General features: G+C 51.4%; 5 protein-coding genes across 5 annotated transcripts; 4 read left to right on the top strand and 1 right to left on the bottom strand.

The window, feature by feature from the left end:
* Positions 1-475: 475 nt before the first annotated feature.
* BBA_07576 (ABC transporter) lies at positions 476-5311 on the top strand (the record flags this gene model as incomplete). The annotated part of the gene is made up of 1 exon (XM_008602673.1): positions 476-5311. The coding sequence occupies one exon, from the start codon at positions 476-478 to the stop codon at positions 5309-5311; it is 4836 nt and encodes a 1611-aa protein (XP_008600895.1).
* A 636-nt stretch (positions 5312-5947) lies between these two features.
* Positions 5948-8555, top strand: BBA_07575 (amidophosphoribosyltransferase, putative; the record flags this gene model as incomplete). Its single annotated transcript, XM_008602672.1, has 15 exons — positions 5948-5971; positions 6092-6157; positions 6240-6412; positions 6467-6489; positions 6610-6730; positions 6787-6957; positions 7001-7219; positions 7275-7417; positions 7471-7487; positions 7544-7642; positions 7701-7826; positions 7883-7988; positions 8043-8101; positions 8172-8470; positions 8528-8555. The coding sequence occupies 15 exons, from the start codon at positions 5948-5950 to the stop codon at positions 8553-8555; spliced, it is 1674 nt and encodes a 557-aa protein (XP_008600894.1).
* Positions 8556-11468: 2913 nt separating this feature from the next.
* Positions 11469-12259, top strand: BBA_07574 (uncharacterized protein; the record flags this gene model as incomplete). Its single annotated transcript, XM_008602671.1, has 2 exons — positions 11469-11532; positions 11652-12259. 2 exons carry the CDS (start codon positions 11469-11471, stop codon positions 12257-12259), a joined length of 672 nt encoding a protein of 223 aa, XP_008600893.1.
* A 1761-nt stretch (positions 12260-14020) lies between these two features.
* Positions 14021-15505, top strand: BBA_07573 (uncharacterized protein; the record flags this gene model as incomplete). The annotated part of the gene is made up of 1 exon (XM_008602670.1): positions 14021-15505. One exon carries the CDS (start codon positions 14021-14023, stop codon positions 15503-15505), a length of 1485 nt encoding a protein of 494 aa, XP_008600892.1.
* Positions 15506-18615: 3110 nt separating this feature from the next.
* BBA_07572 (uncharacterized protein) lies at positions 18616-19526 on the bottom strand (the record flags this gene model as incomplete). The annotated part of the gene is made up of 2 exons (XM_008602669.1): positions 18616-19210; positions 19300-19526. 2 exons carry the CDS (start codon positions 19524-19526, stop codon positions 18616-18618), a joined length of 822 nt encoding a protein of 273 aa, XP_008600891.1.
* Between the last annotated feature and the right edge of the window lie 3253 nt (positions 19527-22779).

The raw sequence follows: 22779 nt of genomic DNA, 5'->3' as shown, positions 1-22779 counted from the left end.
AGCCTAGTTTTGCCCAGATCTCAGCCGCGGACCCAGTAAAACGTCACCGCCGGGACAATTGTTGCGCTGCGTTTCACTGAATACGGCTAGTACGACGACAAGACCTTTGTCCTGCGCTTTGGCTGGGCGTTCGACTGCAAGTTCTTGGCGGTCTTGGGTGGGAAGAATGGAGTGAGCTGCTGTGAGGCTCAGCCTCGTTCGCCCTGGTGGTGGTGGTGATGGGCGCATGTGGGCTTTGTGTTGACGTCGTCGTTTTATATAAAGTATAACCTGGACCCGTTTCCAGTCTTTTGCGATTGCGTTTGGTATATGTTAATCCATGTCTACTTGCCCAATTTGGTGTTGGTGATTGCCTCACTTCCAATAACTCTGCCTACGCCCAACTAACGTTTGAACTCCCCCGATTTTCGCCATTTTGCCTTATTTTGAGTCGACTCTACGAAATAGCCCTGTAGGGGCTTCATCACAGCCCATCATGGATCTCTATCGCCAGATATCCGCGCTGCGCAACAAGACGCTCAAAATCATCATTCAGCGCCACTTTGTCTCGACACTGTACTCGGCGCTCGTCCTCCCCATCATTGCCTCGCTGTACCTCGGCCTCGGCCAGAAATTCACAAACGCCGACGACAAGTACGGCATCGGCAGCCCGCGAACCATAACCTCGCTCGCCGACGCCCTCTCCCACGCGACCGGCGGCCGCGACACCGTCGTCCTCATCAACGCGGGGAACAACCACACGAGGGGCGGCGCCATTGACCGGGTCCTCGACTCCGTCGCCGAGGCCGTCACGTCGGCTGGCCGAAACGCGACCCGCCTCGGCCGCGAGTCCGACATTGGCTACGTCTGCCAGAGCTCGATCCGGGCGACATCAAGGTGCTTTGGCGCCGTCGTCATTCACTCCTCCCCGGACGAGGGCGCCGACGGCTACTGGAACTACACGCTGCGCGGCGACGGCGCGCTCGGCCGCTCGTTTCGCGTCGACAAGAGCGGCGACAATGCCGCCGAGATTTACGCGCTACCGCTGCAGCGCGCCGTCGACGCGGCCATTGCCCGCCAAGAGTCATCATCATCATCGTCGTCGTCGTCGTCGTCGTCGTCGTCTGGTTTGCTGCTCCCCGACGCGACGCAGCAGTATCCGTACTCGGCCCTCACCGAGGACGAGCGCGAGGCCAAGGTGCGTCGCGCGTACCAAAGGACCTTTATCAACTTTCTCAGCGTCGCCTTCATCATGGCGCTCATCGGCGTCTGCTACCACATGCCGGGCTTCATCGCCACCGAGCGCGAGATTGGCATGTCGCAGCTGATTGACGCCATGATGCCCGTCCGGGCCAAGTGGCACTGCCAGCTCGCCCGGCTCCTCTCCCACCACAACGCCTTCATCATCACCTACCTGCCCGGCTGGATCGTCGCCGCCGTCGTGAACCGCATCCTCATCTGGACAAACGTCAGCTACGCCATCATCATTCCCTTCTTCGTCCTCGCCGGCGTCGCCATGACGTCCATGTCGCTGCTCGGCGCCTGCTTCTTCAAAAAGGCCCAGCTCTCCGGCATCATCACCGCCCTCGTCTGGCTCGCCCTCGGCATCGTCGCCCAGGCTGTCCCGCGTCCCGGCACGGCCACCGTCGCCGTCCTCAGCCTGCTATTTACGCCCTGCAACTTTGTCTACTTCATCACCTACGTTGCGCGCTACGAGCAGGAGGCGCTGCCCACCGACCTGCTGCGCGCCCATCCCAGCAGCCCCTGGAAGCTGCCCGGCATCGTGCTGTGGGTGTTTTTTGCCGTGCAAATCATCGTCTACCCGATTCTCGCCGCCTTGCTCGAGCGCGCGCTGCACGGCGTCACCACCGGCACGCGGCAAAACGCGGCGCCGGCCACCAACAACAACAACGGCTCGGCGGCCATGTCAGATGCCGTGCAAATCAGAAACATGACCAAAATCTACAAGCCAACCCTGTTGCGACGCCTTTTTGCGTTTGTGTCGCCGCCGAGGCCCGAGGTGGTCGCCGTGGACTCGCTGACGCTGACGGCGAAAAAGGGCCAGATCTTGGCCCTGCTTGGTGCCAATGGCAGCGGCAAGAGCACGACCCTCGATGCGATTGCGGGAATCAGCAACTTTACGAGCGGCGATATTGCCATTGACACAACTGGCGGTCTGGGCATTGCGCCGCAGAAAAATGTCCTTTGGGGCGAGCTCACTGTCGAAGAGCATCTGCGCGTCTTTTCCAACCTCAAGACACCATCGAACCCGGCAACGCAAGAGCAGATAGACAGCCTCATCCACGCCATTGGTCTGAAGAAGAAGACGAAAGACATGGCCAAGACGCTCTCTGGCGGCCAAAAGCGCAAATTGCAGCTGGGTCTGATGCTGATTGGCGACAGCGGCGTCTGCTGCGTCGACGAGGTATCTTCTGGTATCGATCCGCTGTCGCGCCGCAAGATCTGGGACATTCTCCTCCGCGAGCGCGGTAGCCGCACAATCATCATGACTACGCATTTCCTCGACGAGGCTGATTTGCTCGCCGACAATATTGCGATTCTTTCCAAGGGCAGGCTCCGCGCCGAGGGCTCTTCGGTGCAGCTCAAGGATACCTTTGGCTCCGGATACCGCGTGCACGTTCTCAACGCCCGCCACATGATGAGCCGCGCTGCCCAAGTCGACGGTGTTGAGCGGTATACTTCGACCAATACAATCACCTACGTCGCGCCCTCTGCCACCCTTGCCGCCTCCGTCATTCGCATGCTCGAAGGCCGCAATGTGCCGTACAAGTTCTCCGGCCCTACCATCGAAGACGTCTTTCTCAACTTGGCCGAAGAGATCAAGGATCACGGCATGTGCGACCCAGTGATGCCGAATGGTGCTCCAGAGAGCAAGATTAGTCGCAGCCAGAGCCCCGATGCAGAAAAGAAGCCGCCCTCTGCTCAGCCGCTTCCGCTCTTGCGCGGTCGCCAGCTCGGGCTCTTTCAGCAAATCCCTGTACTTTTGCGGAAACGCTTCGTCATCTTCAAGACCAACTGGGTGCCGTATCTCGCCGCCTTCTTGATTCCCATTGTGGCAGCGGCAATCATCCAGCTGCTCACCAACAACATGGCGGCTCCTGGCTGTTCTCCCAGGGAGCGCAGCCGCGACAACGAGAACACGGATTTCACAAATCTTCTCGGCGTACCCTTCATTGTGGGTGGTCCATCTGCGACGTTTAGTACTTCCGCCATTGCAGATGTGTTCAAGCCCATCATTCCGAATCTTGCCGCCAGCGCCAGCAGCCGCATCAAGGTTGTCGATTCCTTTGACTCTTTCAAGTCCTACATTGAAGATAACAGAAAGAACGTGACTCCAGCAGGCCTTTGGCTGGGCCAGTCAGGTTCGGCTGCTACCTTGGCGTACAAGATGGATGATGGGCTATCCATGTTCACATCGACGCTGGGCCAGAGCCTTCTCGATAGTCTGCTCTTGAACAAGACAATCGCGACCGAATACAAGCCCTTTGACATTGCTGTAGCGCCATCTACGGGTAGCGGACTGCAGGCCATTGTGTACTTTGCGCTTGCATGCTCTGTCATTCCGGGTTTGTTTGGTCTCTACCCAAATTCCGAGAAGCGCAACGGGGTACGTGCCCTACAGTATTCGAGCGGTGCTCGTGCATTCCCCGTCTGGGCAGCCCATGCCATTTTTGACTGGTCCATCATGGCTGTTTCCATGCTGATTGCCGCCGGTATTTTTGCGGGAACGTCTAGCATTTGGTACAATGTCGGTTTTCTATTCCCCATTTTCCTCTTTTACGTTCTGGCGGCCATCCTAATTTCGTACTTTGTGTCGCTCATCATGAAGAGTGCCCTGGCTACTTATGCGATTGCCTCGGTGATTCAGGGACTGGGCTTTGCAGTATATTTGATTGCCTACTTTTTCATCCTGCTTTATTCCGACCCAGCCGAGACGGAAAAGAGTGTCCTGATCGGTCACTGGGTCATTGCCATCTTCTTTCCGACAGGCTCCCTGGTGCGTGCGCTCATGGTGGCTCTCAATGTCTTTTCTACGACGTGTGACGGCTTCGCATTGCAGAGCAACCCTGCTGCCATGAAGGCGTATGGCGGCCCGCTCGTCTATCTCATCGTGCAATGCGTCTTTTGGTTCAGCATGGTGGTGTACTTTGAGAGCTCCGATGGCAAGTACAAGACGGGAAAGCCGCAGTACAGCGATGATACGGAGGATCCAGAGGTTGCTGCGGAAGAGGTTCGCGTGGATGGGCCGGGCGAGGAGACTGATGGCCTCCGCGTGGTGCACCTGACAAAGGCGTTTGGAAACATGACTGCTGTTGACAATGTCACGTTTGGTGTCGGCCACGGTGAAGTGTTTGCATTGCTTGGTCCCAATGGTGCAGGAAAATCGACAACGATATCCATCATTCGTGGCGATGTAGCTCCAAGCCGAATGGGCGGTGACGTCTTTGTGGAAAATGCATCCGTCACCAAGAATCGACCTGCTGCGCGAGCCAATCTCGGAGTCTGTCCACAATTCGACGCTATTGACTCCATGACTGTGGTCGAGCACCTGCAGCATTACGCACGCATTCGAGGCATCGCCGACGTGGACCACCAGGTCACGGCTGTGATTCGCGCTGTCGGCCTAGAGGCGTACACTGGTGTCATGGCGCATACACTTTCCGGCGGTAACAAGCGCAAACTGTCCTTGGCTATTGCGCTTACGGGCAATCCGTCTGTGATTCTTCTGGACGAGCCTTCGTCTGGTCTTGATGCTGCGGCGAAGCGCATCATGTGGCGGACGCTCGAGGCCATTGTCCCGGGCCGATCGATTCTGCTCACGACGCATAGCATGGAGGAAGCCGATACTCTGGCCACGCGGGCAGGCATTATGGCGCGGCGCATGCTGGCGCTCGGCGGCACGGAGCAGCTGTGCCAAAAGTTTGGCGATTCGCTGCACGTGCACATGGTGAGCAAGACGGCGCCGCATTCGAGCGACGAGGAAATGCAGCAGATCCAGACGTGGGTCATGGAGACATTTCCGGGCGCGCAGATGGAACAGGAGACCTTTCACGGACAGATGCGCTTCTCAATCCCCGCGTCGTCGATTGAGGTTTCGAGTGCCAGTGCCGGAGGCAACGGCAGCAGCGCCATTGGACAACTGCTGCTCATCCTGGAAGAGAACAAGGAAAGACTGGGCGTTGCGCACCATAGTGTCAGCCCTACAACACTAAACGAAGTCTTTTTGACGATTGTCGGCAAGCATGACGTGCAGGAAGAGGGTGAAGCGGCACCCAAGAAAAAGCCGTGGTGGAAGAGGTCGTTGTTTTGATCATGTCGGGTTGTCTATACTTGTTTCTTTTCTGTGAATTTTTGTACAATATCCATTCAATAGACCAGTAGATTCAATTACTTTTTTTTTCCATCGTCTGGATTCTCGGCGCGTAGAGCAAGATCAATTAGCTGATGCACGCACGGCTGGCGCTGCTGGCGCTGCTGGTCTGGTGCTGCTGGTGCTGGGGGCACCGGGGACCGAATTGTGCGTTGATTCGTCTGGAACAGCGCAATTGATGGCTGCGACATCGCGAGAGGCGTGAAACGCAGTTGTTATTACGCATTGAAAATGGGTGCGTCGGATAATGCACTGGCAAACAACCAATGCCAACCAACATGAAAAGGGCGTCGGTCGGTCAGCCAGTAGAAAGACTGCTGCCCCACCCAGTAATATAACTGCGCACTAACTTGCACTGCAGGAAATTTTCTGCGGCGGCCCCCACCACCATAATTTTTCGCATACAGGCGGGCGCTTGACAAATGTCGCGCCAAGGACCCGACCTCTTTTTCAACAGATTGAGCATCAAAATCGAGAGCATTTGTTTGTCTCTGCCATCGCTTCAACGGCGTAACTGCTGCTGTTCCAGCCTTCTCCCCTCCAATCTAGCATCTACCGCTACGTTTGCCTGCAATCATGTGTGGCATCAGTGCCATCTTGGTGAGCCCTCCTCTCTCTCTCTCTACTTTTTTTTTCCCGTGCCCCGCGTGCTCCCGATACCGGGCCCTGCGTGCGTGTCCCCCGGATTTTATACATGCTGACCTCAAATCTCTTCCCCAGCTTGGCGACGTCAAGGCTACCACGGCGGCTGTGGAGCTCCATGAGAGCATCTACTACCTTCAGCACGTAAGTCAGCTTTTTGTTTCAGACTGTTGTTATTCAGCATTTCTCAGGGTCTCGGAGTCCCAACGCTAACACCTAGAACTAGCGCGGACAGGATGCTGCAGGTATCACAGTATGCCAGGGCGGGCGGCTCTACCAGATGAAGGGCAATGGCATGGCCTCAAAGGTCTTTCAGGAGCCTGCACTGCTGGCTGACAATCTGCCGGGCTATGAAGGCATCGCGCATGTCCGCTACCCGACTGCTGGAACCTCGTCTGCGTATGTATCTCCGAGTGGCAATGAGAGGCGATTGACTAACTTTATCTCATGCAGTTCCGAGGCCCAGCCTTTCTATGGTGAGTCGAAATCTAGCACTTCACTGTCAATGACTGATCAAAGCTAACATCCCACACCAGTCAGTATGTATCACCCTGGAGACCATTCAACTCAGTCCCAATACTAAACTCGGCTCACAGACAGCCCCTTTGGACTAAGCTTGGCTGTCAATGGCAACCTTGTCAACAGTGAAGAGCTTCGCGTCTTTCTTGACCTCGAGGCCCGCCGTCATGTTAATACAGACTCGGACTCTGAGCTACTGTATGCCCACCGGCTGCGTTCAATCCTGCTCAACCCTCGCTAATTGACCTCGGTAGCCTTAATGTGTACGCCCACGCTCTCCATGAGCTCGGCAAGGCTCGTGCCAATGCCGACGACATTTTCGCCGGCCTCCGTGACGTCTATACCCGCTGCAAGGGTGGCTTTGCCTGCGTCGCCATGATCACTGGTTTCGGCATCCTCGGATTCAGGCATGTACCCTGCTGCGGGTCATCGCATTCATAGGAGCAACGTAGTTAACCAAAGTCGCAGAGACGAAAATGGTATTCGCCCACTTTGCCTTGGATCTCGCCCTTCTTCCACCGTTCAAGGCGCACTGGACTACTTTATGGCCTCCGAGTCCGTCGCTCTCACCCAGCTCGGCTTCACCAACATTGTCGACATCCTGCCAGGACAAGCCGTCTTTATCCAAAAGGGTGGCAAGCCACAGTTTCGCCAGATTGTCCCCATGAAGTCCTATACTCCTGACATGTAAGCTGATTTTCCTCCAGTGTCAATGACCCTCATACTGACAAAAAATTCCAAGCTTTGAATTTGTCTACTTTTCTAGACCTGACTCTACTTCTGATGGCATCTCTGTTCATCGTAGCCGTCAGAATATGGGCTACAAGCTGGCTGACAAAGTCAAGGAGATTTTGGGTGAAAAGGGAGTCGATGAGATTGATGTTGGTATGTTGCACTAACAGTCGGGCGCTATTGAGTGACGTGCTGACTAGTACCAGTAATTCCCATTCCCGAGGTATGCGCTTGCTAAATAAATGCATGAAAGACAATGAAAATGCTAAATATAAACAGACAAGCAATACATCAGCTTCTGTCCTGGCTAGTTGCTTGAACAAGCCGTTGTCGAATGCTTTCGTCAAGAATAGATACACTTTCAGAACATTCATCATGGTATGCAGCTTTCCCTACTGGCTACCCTTGACACTCAACCTCGACTAACAAGACGCAGCCCGGTCAAAAAGCCCGCCAACAGGGTATTCGCAGAAAGCTTTCGCCCATTCAGGTCGAGTTTCGAGACAAGGTCGTCCTTTTGGTCGACGATTCCATTGTCCGCGGCAACACATCAAGAGAGATTGTATGTGACGACTTGTCCTTTTCAAGGCCACTTTCAATACTGACATGCCATCTCAGGTCTTGATGAGCAGAGAAGCTGGCGCCAAAAAGGTCATCCTGGCCTCGTGCTCCCCAGAAATTACACATCCGCACGTCTACGGCATTGATCTTGCGGACCCTGGTCGTAAGCTAAAAACAACGGATACGCTTCCAAACTCAATGCTAACAGAGAGTCCAGAACTTGTTGCCCATGGCAAGACAAGACAGCAGATTGCCAAAGAGATTGGCGCTGACGAGGTAGCTACCATTAATCCCATTGCAGTCATTTTTTTCGCATCACGGAGACTAACCATACCCCCCCCCGTAGTTGATATACCAGTCTCTTGACGACCTCAAGGCCGCGTGCCTCGAGGCTATTGAAGGCGAAACCCAAATCAAGGATTTCGAAGTTGGCGTCTTCTCGGGCAAATACCAGACCGACGTGCCCGAGAGCTACTTCCAGCACCTCAGCGAGCTGCGCGCCAGCAAGGGCCAGAAGCGTAAGCCGGCCGACGAAGCCGGCCCCGACTCCAAGAAGCTGACCGTCGTCGCCAACGGCGGGCCCGTCAACGTACGGTCCTCGGAGGCGACGGAGCGCGAGCCCATGACGAGTCAGGAGGACATTAGGTATGAACCATAGATGAGATGATGTTGTGCGAAAAAGCTAATCGCGTGTGCCTGTAGCCTCCACAACTTTGCTACTAGTCGGTAAAAGGCTAAGCAGCCAGGAGATCTTGGGACAGAATATTGCGCCGCTCATCAGACTCTTTTGCGTTTGAGGTCATCTGACTGAACATTGCGCCGCACGTTGGGAATTTTCTTTGAGTTTTAGGTCATCTATACAGGAGGTTCCATCTTTGGGTCAATCCATTTCGCGTTCTAGAAAGAAGCAATTCAAGAGTTCAAATTTGATTACCAACAAATCTATGAAACAGTATTAATTCTCACCAAAAAAAAAAGGGAAAAGAAAAGGAAAACGACCCGCAACAACATACAGAAGTTAAATCTAGATCGTAGATGTAGCGGTGTAAAACACAGTGTCCCAGATTTATATCGATTTCATCAAGATTGGCCGAGGTATCAAGTAGAGTAACGCTGGATAAGATATTGAGATTTCGTCAGAAGTATTTTCCATGTGTCCTTTCCGATTTATATTCTTGTTCAATCTCTCTAGTGAACCTTGCATGCTCTCTACCTTGTTTTGCTGCTGCAAGGCGTACGCGCTCATGTGGTCGCCTTCTGCAATACTCCCATGTCCATCTCGAAACTGGCTTCCGTGCCTTTTAGACTCTGAGAACAGGCCAGAAAAAAAAAACAAAGGGGGGGGGGTGGTCGGCGGTTCAGGAGAAGAGTCAGCAGAATGACTTGAAGCGTTCGATACCTCATAGGACGGACCGTACTCTAAAGGCACGCAAGCTGTGTGTGAGTTGAAGAAGGCAGAAAAAGAAATGCAAAACAGAGACGGAGACAAACGGATTTTACGCCACCCAACGCCGTTCCTTTCCCTTTCAAGACCAGCGGTGGTCGCCGCCGTAAAGGCCATGGCTGCCAGCTGGCAGGACCAGAAAGGGAACGAACGCAGAGGTACGTAACATAACGTACCACAGCGCGCCGGCAGGTCGTTATTGATAATGACTGAAACTACGCTATGATGCATAAAAACTTCGAGTGCAAAGCTCGCAGTCATCTCTAAAGATAGCAGACCTCTGTCAACGTCTGAAGCGTGTCCACGTTTGCATGGCGAGACGAGCAAGCATTGATAGGCTCGTGCCCTGACGTCAGCCACCATCGATAAATCGACGTACCTGCGCTGACAGGTGTCGTGACATCCGAGAGCCGACTTCTCGCTTAGCGAGTCACCGTTCTACGAACAAGGGGCATTGCCTTGATGAAATACGCTGGGGAGCACTGCTCTGTGCCCGACGTCCAAGATTTGATCCCCCAAGAAGACGCTCGTGCTGCCTAAGCTTGGCATTACACGTACACCAATTGTTCAAAAGCGGAGCTGTTGTCAAGTAAAGATCATCATTTCAACCAGCATTTGCATAGATGAATTACCCGAGAATTAAATGAGTGTTTTCTACGAACAACCGTGCAGTTCCAGGCCTTTACTGTTCCCATTCTACTCACACTAGCAATTAGTTGGCCGTACGGCTCTAAACGTTTCCAATTTCCGCTTCCAAGAAAGACTTCTGCGGCCGAAAGATGGGCATCGATAGACGGCAACATGTTTTTGTGCATCTGTCTTGGTTCACTGCTCTGACAAAATTTGGACGAAAAGAGTGCGAGTCCATCCACGACAAATCCGGAGACTCCTGGGTTGGTCAGCGTATCGTCAGCTTGCACCACGCGAGGAACCCGATCCTCTGCCGCTCCATTAAAGAATAATTTGTCAAGAACAGCCTTTTGTACCATCTCGTCTTTGATGGCAGACAAAGCAAGTGTGCCTTGCTCTTGCAAATTCCTGAGGGCTCAAGGCCTCTCTGCACGTGAGAGAAAGTCTGAGACCATTTTCGTGTCCCCCCCCCTGCCATGTCTGCGCTGCATTGGCAATATCTTGCATGGAAGGTGGGGTGTTCTCGGGTTCATTGCAGGGTTTGCCATGCTTGCCATCCATAAGTTTCTTTAGTGCATCTGCGATGAGTCCCAAGGTGGGAGCGGCAAGGATATTGTGCCCTATCAGTCATCTGACAAAAAGACTCTGCATTAAGCAGTTGATAGTGTAAAGTAGAGCCGTGTCTCTTGAAGAATTTCTATACTGAGTGTCGAGGAAGAATGAGGGACTATCACGACATATCAACAACTCTATATATCCACAGCTTTTAGGCCGCTGCACAATTATTGCTACTTCCAGTATCTTTGAGAATCTCTCATGTCAAAATTGAGAATACCTATCTTGATCAGCTCATCACAACCACCTTTACAAGAAACCAATACCACGGGCCTCGAGCAGGGTTATATAGGGATGAAAGGCTGTCATTGTTCCATGGCATTTTGTTTCGAAACTTTTAGCCAATGATGAGCATTCTACCGTCAAAATTCTGCTTTGAAATTGTTGCACCTTTGAATCACGCTTAGGCAACGAATTGACTCTACACGTTTCGAGCGGGGGGCAAAAGAGTAAGCAAGAAAACACACACACACACACACACACACACAACAAAAAAGGGAAAGTCAAAGCTCAGTTAATCTGCCTGAAACTTTTTTTTTGCAAAGATGAAGAATAGAAATTGAGTACTTTTATCAGCGGCGAGGCTCTCTTTGGCTCTTCCACCCTCCGTGTGCACAGATGTGGGTTCCAACGTATGCGCTCTGGCAAAGGTTCCAGCAGTGCTGAAACGAAGCCTGAGCGTTTCTTACACGGTTACCACGTATATGTGTAATTACGCCGAGGCCGCTTGTACGTATATTTGGCTACTTGGCCGATGAGTGATCAAGCATCGCGACCATGTTGAGATGAATGTATATATATATTGGATAGATCTGCGAGGTTTGTCACTGCGACTCACAAGCTTCTGTTGATCAACTCAGTCTTTACAACGCGCAATCTAATCCGTACTCCTTCACTCTTTTTTTTTTTTTTTAAAAAAAAAAACATTCTTTTATACATAATTCATTATTCAAGATGCGTTATACCGCCGTCCTTCTCACTTTCTCCTCCGTTGCCCTGGCGGCTCCCATGGAATCAGGTACGAAGACTTTGTATGGGAATGGCACAACATGTTCCTAATAACTTTCCTTTTCCTCAACTCGGCTCAACTAAAGAGAGAATTACACAACAAGAAACAACTAACAAAGTTTGATGCAGGTGCCACCATTGCCATTCGCCAGCAGTCCGGCGGCATCTTGTCCGGACTCACCAACCTTCTTGGTAACCCCGGCGGTCAGCGTCCCGCCAACGGCACTACCGGTGGAATCCTGTCCGGGATCCTTGGTAACTCCGGCACCCAAAACGCACCCAACAACGGTGGTATCTTGTCCTCATTCACCAGACTTCTCGGCAACCCCGGCGGCAGTACCACCGGCGGCCAAGCTGCACCCAGCAACGGCAGCGCCGGCGGCGCCCTACCCGGACTCACCAGCATTCTTGGTAGCCCCGCCGCCGGTCAGCAACCCGCCAGCGGCAGCGGTGCTACCGCCGGCAGCCTCATGTCCGGTTTCACCAGCCTGTTCAGCAATCTCGGCAGCCACCTCCCCGGAAGCGGTGACCAATACCCACCCAACTCTGGCGGCACCGGCGGCGTCATGGCCGATTTGCAGGTCCTCCCCGACCACATGAAGTTTGTCACGATCCCGACCACCGCGAATGAGCCGATCCCAAAGGAGCAAAACAGCCAGCTGCGTGAAGGCCATCGCATCGTGCACGTTGCAATCAACAAGAGCGCCGGGCTTGGTGGCGCCAACAAGAGCACTTAAGAGTCAGGCTTAAGGTATTGACAAGGTGGAATTTGCTTGGAATTTTTGTTCCCCCAGTGTTGTAATTAATATGATGGTGGTTTACTCGTATACGGCCATGTAATCACATAATACACAGTTTTGACCATGCAACGCAGACTACCATGCTATGAAAATAAGACACTTGCGACAATGCACTTGTATACGTTATTCATGAAAGTATCGCAAGGCAAATACATCTTTTATATCGAACAGTTTCGCAGAAACGCGCTCGGCAATGCTGTTTCTGCAACCTCACATTACTTGTGGTCTAAGCCTCCACACTTTCTGGATGACAAGGGCAAGCTTCATAGACGATCCTTGCTCTAATTGCCAAGAATTAACGTTACCACCCTTGATCAATACATGAAGATCTTATCCACCAAGTCAGACATATTCCATCCCGCGGACATACCAGTAGGTTCAAAGCTTGTACCGGAATTCTTTGTCTGGCAATGAAGCGAGCAGGCTCGAGCCCAATTGATATTGAATCAGGATTGATTGAATTTTGGTCATTAGCTTTTAGCGATTGTTCACCTAATCTGATCTAGTAATCAAAGTTGCAGTGAAAAATGTTATTAAAGTGGTTCGTCTGACCCCGGCCCGTGCGGAAACATCATTGCGCAGGCGCGGCCCCTCAGCTTCCGTCTCTGCGGCAAACATGCCCTGCGCTATATTTAACCTTTTGCATCAATCTCGGTTCCACCTATCACTTACATGGCCGGAAAATTCTTTTCGATAGGTGAGTTATTGCGACGTAGAAGCTTGCTCTCTGTGATGGGACCCCCCTTGGACACAGCCACGCAAGGCTGTCCTGGCTGCCGGGGGGGAGCGTAGAGATACATAGAGCGGCGATGTCTTAGCAGAGAACTGACCATCACCAAAGCCGCTAGGCTAATCCATTTAGTTGGATACTGCACCCTAGACAATACACACGACAATAACTAAGCTAGTCTCGAGACATGTTGAACAACACTAGCCTGGGAAATAACCCGGTCTTAGACGCGCACTAGTTCTAGTGTGCAGACTAACGAGAACCACAGCCCCAAATAAGGAAAGCGAGGCAATCAACTAGTTATGATAAAAGGGCATGTTGTTTGCAGCTTACCATTAACTTAATATTATACCTTGAGATTCTTCTTCGTCTTTTTGTCATTATGGTATTAGAGACTGTGTCACCTCTAAACGCCGACGTTGTACAGTCATAATTTCCAGTCTTGGTCGCATGCTGAATCACGTCACAGGGAAACGTCGCTTCATGCAAAGTAGCTGGCGGCGACTTGCTGATGTGCTCTGATTGGTACATCTTGGTCTATCTGGCGCACAAGGCGTGTGTGCAGAATGCCAATTTCACCGGCCCAGAAGTAGGAAATACGCATACTATCTATATCATGGTCTTTTATAACCATCGAGAGCAGGGACGATCGTGGGGTCGCACCAAGCCCCGCCCATCGATCTACAGTCAAGAAATCTCGTCCAGATAATGGGCGAAAAGGCCCAATGCAATGGAATGACGGCTGCACAATGAAGCGATGATGGCCTTCGTGATGAAACTCGCATTATCTCATCTGCTTTACTGCAGCGCGGCTCACGTGACTCCATGTTACTCGCGTTCTTCCCATCTTGGAGGGTTCAGCTGTGCCAGGTTGACTTGAGCACTTGCAGTGTTTCCCTAGGGTTGCGCTGGATCATTCAGCTGAATGAGCATCTGCCAGCAGCATTCATAATTAGTACATTGAGAGAATGCCCGTCACCAACCGTTTCCTCCTTTCACTGTTTCCCGAGAATGTCAAGCTGTTTCCCCCCTACAATACGGACGAAGACGGCTGGATCGTGGGCAGCGACGCCCAGGGGCAAAACGCCGACTTTGACACGCAACTGGTCCAGTGCGCCTACAGCCCCAGCGGCAGCTACGGTCCGACGCCGCGGTATGCCTTTTACGCCCTCCTTGTCGTCACCATTGTCTGGCGCCGGGTCGGATGGGCCGCCAAGGTCGCGCTCGGCGCCGTCATGGTGTACAGCGCTACCACGGCTATCCACGCCGTCGTACTGGCATCAATACGTACGAGGCTGATGCTCGCAATCGATCCCGAAGCCAAAAACTATGAGCTTGTCCGCGTTCAGGGACTCTCTATCACCGGCCAAGCACTCTCGTACGACGAGACGGCGGCAGCGGGCGACGACTCGCTCTGGATGGCGGTGTTGCCCATGGCATGGGATTCCGATGTGGACCCTGTTCTGACGGTTGTGGGATTGGCGTTCCTGGTCTTGCTGCCAATGCAGATCTGGTCCCTGACGCTGAGGGAGTCGCTGCGGGAATCTAGCGTCAAGCTGCTGCTCTCGCTGTGGGGTGTCTTTTTGTTCGCCGGCGCCCTCTGCGCGCTCGTCGCCGAGGCCTACGTCCAGCTCTGGGCATTTCCGCAGCTGCGCTTCTGTCCGCGCGGCTTCCACGACGCTCTGCCGCTGATGAACGACGGCAGCCAGACCGTCGGTAGCACGTGGGACGGCCAGGACCGGTACCACTGGAACCGCACGGTGCTGGCTCACTTTGTCAATAAGACCGACACGCGACCCCTGGGCAACACGTGCATCTATCCGTGTTTCGACACTGCCTGGCCGCTGCGGGACGCCACCGAGATTCAGGTGCTGCCTCGTCATTTCGGGTTCTTCACGGAGGGAAACTCGTTCTGGTCAGCGCTCGTGGCAATGTACTTTCTCTTTGGCGCTACGAGTGTGGCCAATCTGAGCATCGCCGTCATCATGAGCAAGCCCGGGCGGCGCTTGTTTGCCATGATGAGGCTAGATTACTTTTCGGAATTCTTGAACGACGAAAACGCGCACCGCCTCGGCGTGAGCCAGGCACGGTATCCGTGGACGAAAACCTTGATCATGTTTCGCCACATCTTGGCGAGATTCCAGAGTCCGCGCCCCGGCTCTGGTGCCCTGGGAAAGAGGATCCTCGTGCTCTGCCTGCAGGGTTACTTTCGTATCATCTATGTATACGCTTGGCTCTTCAGTCTCCTAGTCTGTCTATACTTTACCGTTTTCATGGAGTATGTCATCTGGGCCTCGGACCCCCCGAGCGAGAGCTTCAATCACATCGGGCAGTGGGGAACCATCGCCGGCTTAGTGCTGACCTTTGGAGCCGCTGGCCTTGGACTGGTGATGAAGAATATCGGCCGGCGCAAGCAGAAATCCATCCGCGCTCTTTCCATTCGACAAGACTGATATTACGCCGTTTTGCGTCAATATGCTCATTAGGATCCCATGCGTAGACACAACGCGACGGTTAGATCATAGATCATGACCAAGTAAGCCAGGCAGCGTGTATGGGATTGGTGGGGAGAGCGGCGAAACTAAGAAGTTGTCGAATTCTTCCTACTCATGGCAAACAGGCCCATTGAGGCGACTTGGAAGCTCTCGGGTCTTGGGTGCGTCGCGAAGACTGCTGGAATCCGGCGGTGGCTTCAATATTCGCTTTCAAGTTCGCTTATGTCGAGATCGCTAGTCTTGGCCACGACTATTCTTTCCGGAATCAATATCGACTTGCCTCATGACGAACGGTCTGGTGACGCGCAATAAGAAATTGCTGGTAAATTGAATATTGCAAACGTAAAAGTATCCGGACAGTACCTTAGTAATCAGCGTTGGCAGGTAGTAAACCTTAAGATTACTAAGTCTAGAAGGGTCAGAGGCCAAGTCCAAGCGGCGCTAAAAGCGGCCAAAAAATACATAGATGCGCTACAGGTAATACTTTATTAGCTAGTCAATGAATAGCTAGTTAATTAGTAATTTAGATATACTAGGTGCTGGTAGACTAGCTGTTGATTGACTGGCCCTGTAATCCGTATCATCTGTAGAGGATCTGCCCTGTAATATGAACGTGTAAGGCGCTAATTTACATCAATGAAGGTGTGTATGTTTTCTTCCCCAGACATGTAACGCATCCTGACCGCCTTCTAGAAAAATGCCCCACTTGGACTTGGCCTCTGACCCCTCTGGACTTGAGGTTTACTGCTACCCTATCAGCGTTGTTCACGCTCCAAACTGCATCCGCACGACAAACCGACAACACCAAGGCCTGACTACTTTTGAAGCCAGCCAATTGATGTTCATACCTCACGACTTGACGCTCATGTCGGCGTGGCTTAGCAGCCGGTGCCAGAAGCGCCCGATGTTGAGGTGATACAAACGCGGGTCTTGGGCGGTCCAGGCACGGCCCAATCAGAGGCGCCTCGAGCCTGCTCCGTGGCCTCCTCACCAGCTTCGATTTGATTCACGGGCCTGTTAGTATCTTGATATCTTGCATCACTTCCCACTTTTCGGCTCTTCATAAATGGATCCCGAGGCCCATACGGCTGCCGTTGTGCCGCTAGTTGAGACGGTCAAGTTGATGGGTTGGGATCATTTGTGCGTCCGCCCTAATTGTGGCCTCTGCAGCGCCTCTCTAACCGTTGACGAACCAATACTTTTGCGTGAGCTTGCCAATCTTGTCACTTGATATGATGATTTCTCACGCTGCGGGTCCGATAGTCTTTGGCAGACATGATTCAACTTCGATTTCCAAACCCCGTGGTCCGTTTCCGTTTCCCGAGCACAGCTTGCCTACGATAACCAACAATGAGGTAATGTTGTGTCGCCAATTAGACTGCGGCTGGTGTGCTGGGGCTTACGAGGGATCGACTGTACACTCGGACTGCTTTGAGCTGGCCACAAGAAGATGCAGTCTGCCCAAAACCATCCACCATCTGTGGATCATGACTACCTGGCGGTCACCTTGGCGCCACGCTCCTCATCTACGACTAGAAGAAGAAGGGATGATCACGCCCGATTTCTCAATAACCGATAAGCTTGCCATTCCACAAATGAGGCTTCTTCCTCTGGAAATCCTTCATCTCATCTATGGATACTCACGAGGCAGTCTGTTCTGGCGATATAGCGTGGTGTCTGAGCTGAATTTGGGGTTACTTGACTCACACGACAAGCTAATATCCGTGCCTCTGAGCGATGTTTCAGCATGGAACCGTGGTGGTCAATTAGAGATGGTGTCGGATAATTGTCAGCCGTTTATTCGTTTGACGATCGACTCGTGGGGGATTGTGAGCGTAGAAGGCCTCTTGAGCGATACAGAATTCAAGAGATGGCGAACAGACTCCCTGGCCTACATAGTTCTAGATCGCAACTACACTAGAAATATCATTGCGCATTTCAAGGTCAGTCGAATACATAGCTGCTAGTACGGGAGGACTATGAGAAGCTGACACCTCAAAAAGAGTGAAAGAATGCGTCTGGAACTGCCCGAGCCACTAATTCGGAATGAATTGGAGATATGGGACACTCCTACCCCTCCGAGGCTTCTCGCCGAGTGCGGGTTCTATCACAGCTATTGCATTCGTAGCGCTGCTCTCCGATACCCTTTGCGGTTCAATACGATCGATCTAGGTCTGGTGCTTGGCTTGACTTTCTTTTTCAATCGGGGCGGCATCTACGGAATACATGCTCATACTACGAGATCGTGGTGTGCGCAGCCAACCTACCAGCGTTTGCCGACCCGCGTCAAATCACGCGACACTTGGATCTACGTTCCAGTCTCACGACACGACTGCATTTCTGCGATGGGTGTATGCATCTTGATGAAGGAGAACTCCTTCAGTGCATGCTTTCTTGTAAGTTGAATGAATCGGTTTAAGAAGTGTGGGCAACTCATTACCACTATAGTTGCGCATGAGACTGGCAGGCGATGTCGCCGTGGGCCTTACTTGGTCCGAATTCGCACATGACCATTTTTTCCCATCTGCCCATACTCTGGTATATAATGTGTCAGAGCTGTTGCCTGTTGGCATTCTTGGAATAATATCAGCAAAAAGGCAGCCTGCAAGCCCAACATCAGACTTTGATAGACGTCAAATCACGTCTTCTCCGATCGAAGATGCTTTTCTCTCAGTCGCTCCGCTGAACCATGTCACACATGTCAATATTTTCAACCACGCAGAAACCGGATATTGTATGGGAATTCTGCTCAAGTATAAAAACGGCGCTGAACGAACTTTGGGACAATGCCGAGTTGGAGTTGATCTTGTCGAATGCTACGACTGCCCGGAAAAGATCTGGTTGCGTCGCTGTCTGGTGAGCAACCCGGACTATGATGAAGTTAGACTGACTCTTCATTGGACCGAGTTGAAAATTGAGCTTGAAAATATACATCACAACGAAGAAGAATGGACGAGTTTTTCAATGCAAGGAGAACTAGAATTCTGGTTTTCTAAAGATGAAACGTACCTGGTCGCAGCTGCCCACTAGCCCTTCTACCTATAGCAGCATAACAATCGATTATCATATTATCCTTCTCTTTTCTCAGTATCCGGCTTCAGGGACCACGTGTAATACGTTCTGCCCGCCTCAGCATCACTGTACATGTAGCCTTCATCCATATTATTGCCGACTTTGATCCAACATTTGACCCATCCACTTTTGAACACATACATAGGCAAACCCTTCCCATCACGCGGTTGAATGCACATGTACTGGCCTTCCCAAACAATCTCAACGCCGACTTCCAGACAAGCTTCTGCCCTGATGATAGTGCCCTGGCTAGGAACCACAGGTGGATGAATGTTTAGCGCACCATTCTCCAACAAGATGAGTTTAGCCTCTTGATCGTGCCAATCAGAAGGAAGCGTCACTTCAGTCGGTCTACGCCGGGGTGATTGTTCGAAGATGTGTCCCGCTGGAAAGGGATGCCTCTGGATATAGACAAGTTTCTCGAGAAGTTCTTGACCATGAGTGGAAAAGTCGACGTAATCATTTTTGGCGGCAAGTTGGTCCCCAAGAGGCCAAAATGGCGTGAGGTAGTCATCCTTGCGTTGATAAGCCCAGAGCCTCACTTGGGTACCAACACAGGTCATTGCCCAAATCCCAGTCTTTCGTTCTGTGCTGACAAGATGTGCACAACAAGCAGTGAATGCTTGGTATTCAACTTCACGAACAAAAGGGTTACATTGGCATCAGACCTCTTGGCTTACACGAAAAGCAGAGTGAAGTTGTTCATGATGTCTTCCGCCATAAGGTCAACCCTGCGACGATCTCCATCTTGTCGAGTTGGCGGCTGCTGCGACGCAACAGACCACATTGGGTCTTTGAAAACGATTTGCACGAAGACATACTCCCAAAACCTTGTTGCAGCCCACTCTGGTCGGGCTTGGGCGTCGTTCCAGAGCTTTTTCAGTTGAGGTGTATTGATTCCGGACATGATGTTTGTTTTGCAGAGATCTTTTGCGAAAGAAGAAGAAATTTGAGACTCGATGTCATGAGAAGACTCCCAAAAACGTTTCACCAGCGGTGACAGACGGGTTATTTATGCCATCTTTTCGACCCTTCATCTTGACTGTAGTGAAGCTTCGACACGTTATTGCGCAGGCTTTGCATTCAACGCTGTCAATTTGGGATTTTAAAATTTGAAATGTGACCAAATACGGCCACGTCACGATGCATGTGGTGGGTGTGTGTGTTGGTCGAGGCGGTAAATGGGAGATATCTATTGGACAGGGACAGATGCCTGATGCGAGAAAAGGGAAAAAAAAAAACAAGTACCAGCTCAGGCTTCAAGTTTTGAGAATGCAAATAATCAGTGTCACAAGGCTTGGAGCTCATGCGTGATTGGGTCAGTCAGTTTGTTGCGTAACCCGACTGAGCTACTGCTTGGAGCGACGCATTTTCTGTCTGAAAGACTCGACGCATCCTACTCGGCGGTGGCTTGTTATTACCTGCCTTTAATCTGATTTCAATCCAAGATGCGTACTCCAAAGTATGGTGTATGCCGGGTAAGGAGGCGAGGCCAGCTCAGGAGGACTGCAAGACAATATTGAGAGCAGGACTGCGTAAACAAGCGACCACTGAAGTTAAAAGAAGCTGTGCGCTCTGAATACTTCAAGTACACTCTAGTTTACATTATGAGGCAGCGAAGGACATTTTTACAATGATGGAGATGCCGTATAAGCACTGGCAGATAACCGTTTAACGACTACCAGGATCGGCAATGTCCCATGGGTAGCGAGGTTATGAGAATCCGTGTGTTTACTAACACGGCTCCCTCTGTCATACATTACTTCATCCTCATCTAGCACTGGCTCTATCATTATTGCCTGAAACACTGTGCAGCCACTTTCTAGCTCTTCGACGCCGCTTTCAAGATGTGCATCTTGTTACGTGTGGCTTGTGGAACACGAAAATTAGGCAGCAGGGGCAATGAAGAGATAAATCTACCGTCTTTATACAGGGATGCATGGTGTTCTTTCTTGGCACTGGTCAAGTGATGTGTTGCTGGTGTGGCTGTCTTGGTGGCCAACCTGTGCGACCACCCAAAGCCTAGGCAGTCATTCAATGCTTACCCCTATAACTCCGATACTCTATTTAGAGAAATATAATTGAAATATAACTCGCGACCATGCCTCACTGGTCTCTCAAAGGCCTACATGGCCTCGCTGGCCTTGACCAGGCCTATCATTTGCCGTACACGTCACAAGGGTTCAAGCCACTACCTCACGGATCAGCAAGCAGTGATGGGTAACTCTGGATTAAGGAAGGGGTTTGTGTATTCTGGAGCTTGTGGAAGACCATTCACACGTATATTGCTATTCAGTAATACAGGTCACTGAATTGTTTTCGGGTACCTGAGTCGAGTCCCATTCCTGCGTGGAAGCATCCCGGTCACCATCTGCTGATGTTGTGAGACTGAGTCTTGAAGAAATGAACAAAGGTTTAAAGAGAATGTCAAAAGCTGTTCTTGGTTTTGGTATAGGCACTTTGATTTAGAGATGTGATGGTAGAAACGTGATGAAGTATTTCTATCCTATTCGAGTACTGATGGAGAGCAACGCTCAGTTGAGTACTGGTGAAGCGCAACGCTTTCCGAGAAGCAGATTTGCGACCGCTTTATAAAGTCATGTGTGCAAGCTGCTGATAGATTCGCTTCGTTCCATTTTTCTATCAAGAACTGTTGTTGCTGCCGAAGCATCATTTAGTAAGATTAGAATGGCGACACCAGATGCTCTGAATGACTGTCGCTGGTAAATGGCCGCAAGAGCCATCTTGAAAGAATTCTGTAGATTCTAAAACGACCTAAAGAAACTGGCTTATTCTCTTACACTTTTTTTTTCATTGACCTACTATTAGTTCACATTTTGAAATGAAACATTATATACTATTTAGCATATAATAATTATGGCAGTCTGTCAGAGGGCTATGCTTGTGGAGATGTTACCAGCTGAGGCCTGCAATGCAATTGCGGTATAAGTCCAGCTGATCACCAGATCCGGTGCATCACCCGACGATCCTCCAAGTATTGTCGGTTTCTATAGCTCAGATAATGGGCTGTCTCGGTCCATCGGCCCCGCACCGGCGCGGCTGGAATACAGTGTCTTGACAGCCTTGAGCATTGTCAAGTTGCAGTTTGAGAAAATCGCGAGACAAAGATGAGTCTAGTCTCCAATGTATCACTCTCCAATGACTCAAGAGTAAGACAGTAAGTGAGAGGATCTCTTTTACAGGCCACCATAGTTGTCGACGCTTCAGTTCTATAATGGATCTGGGATGGCGCGTATCGAAGTGATGGTGGTGCCGCCAGGGGCTGCTGCGTTTCTGCAAACAAGGATAAGTTACGATGAATCGGTCAGCACGGAGGCTACAGGTGCCAGTCAGCCAATCTACACCGACATGCCGAGCGGATGCAGTCCTGACTACGTTGTCTCAACAAGCCGAAAAAAGAAGCAAAAATAGATATTAATGTGTGGAGTTGGTGGTGACACAACGCGGGCCTCAGCACCTGTTGTTGTATCCGAACCAGGCAGTGAGTAGAGGCTTTTTTTCATGGTAAAAATTGGTTGTAATGGACTTTGACAGCGCACGGGCAAGACATGGGAAATGGTGAAACAGAAAGAGGTGAGAATTCCCGCGAAGCTGGACGGGGATTGTTGCAGTATGGCGGTCTACATGGAGCTGTACATGTTACATAGTTTTTCAACAGACGGGTGAGTAATGCCTGGGTAGAAACTGAGGTTGCAAACCTTGGAAAGTGTTGAGAAAGTGAAACGATGATTCATAGTATTTTCTGTAGTGAATGAATCGCCGGATATGACCCTGGCAGGTCTCTCTGCAGACGCAACGCCGGTCTTGGGATGTATTCAGCTATGTCTGGGCAAGTCACATCCACGGTCCATGAGACAGGCAAACATGAGATTAATGAAAAATGATGGCCAGCGTACATAAGTAGGCCGGATTCGCTCTCATTCTCATCATTCTTCTTCTCAGAGAAAACCGCAACAGTCTTTTTCTTGCTCGTTTCTCGCCAAACCGCACATCCACGTTTGACGCTGAGCCAGAACTCCCGTCGCAGTTTTTCACAAAATTTGCAATCAATCGCGACTCAATTATGAAGGCCTACGCCATCATCTTTCTTCTTCAAGCACTCGCGGCTGGTACTTTGGGTAAGTACAATTTCTCCTTAT

Source organism: Beauveria bassiana (assembly GCF_000280675.1).
Source record: "Beauveria bassiana ARSEF 2860 unplaced genomic scaffold BBA_S00026, whole genome shotgun sequence".
NCBI lineage: Eukaryota > Fungi > Ascomycota > Sordariomycetes > Hypocreales > Cordycipitaceae > Beauveria > Beauveria bassiana.
The sequence above is the reverse complement of the archived record's forward strand: the minus strand, read 5'-3'. Positions and strand labels throughout refer to the sequence as shown.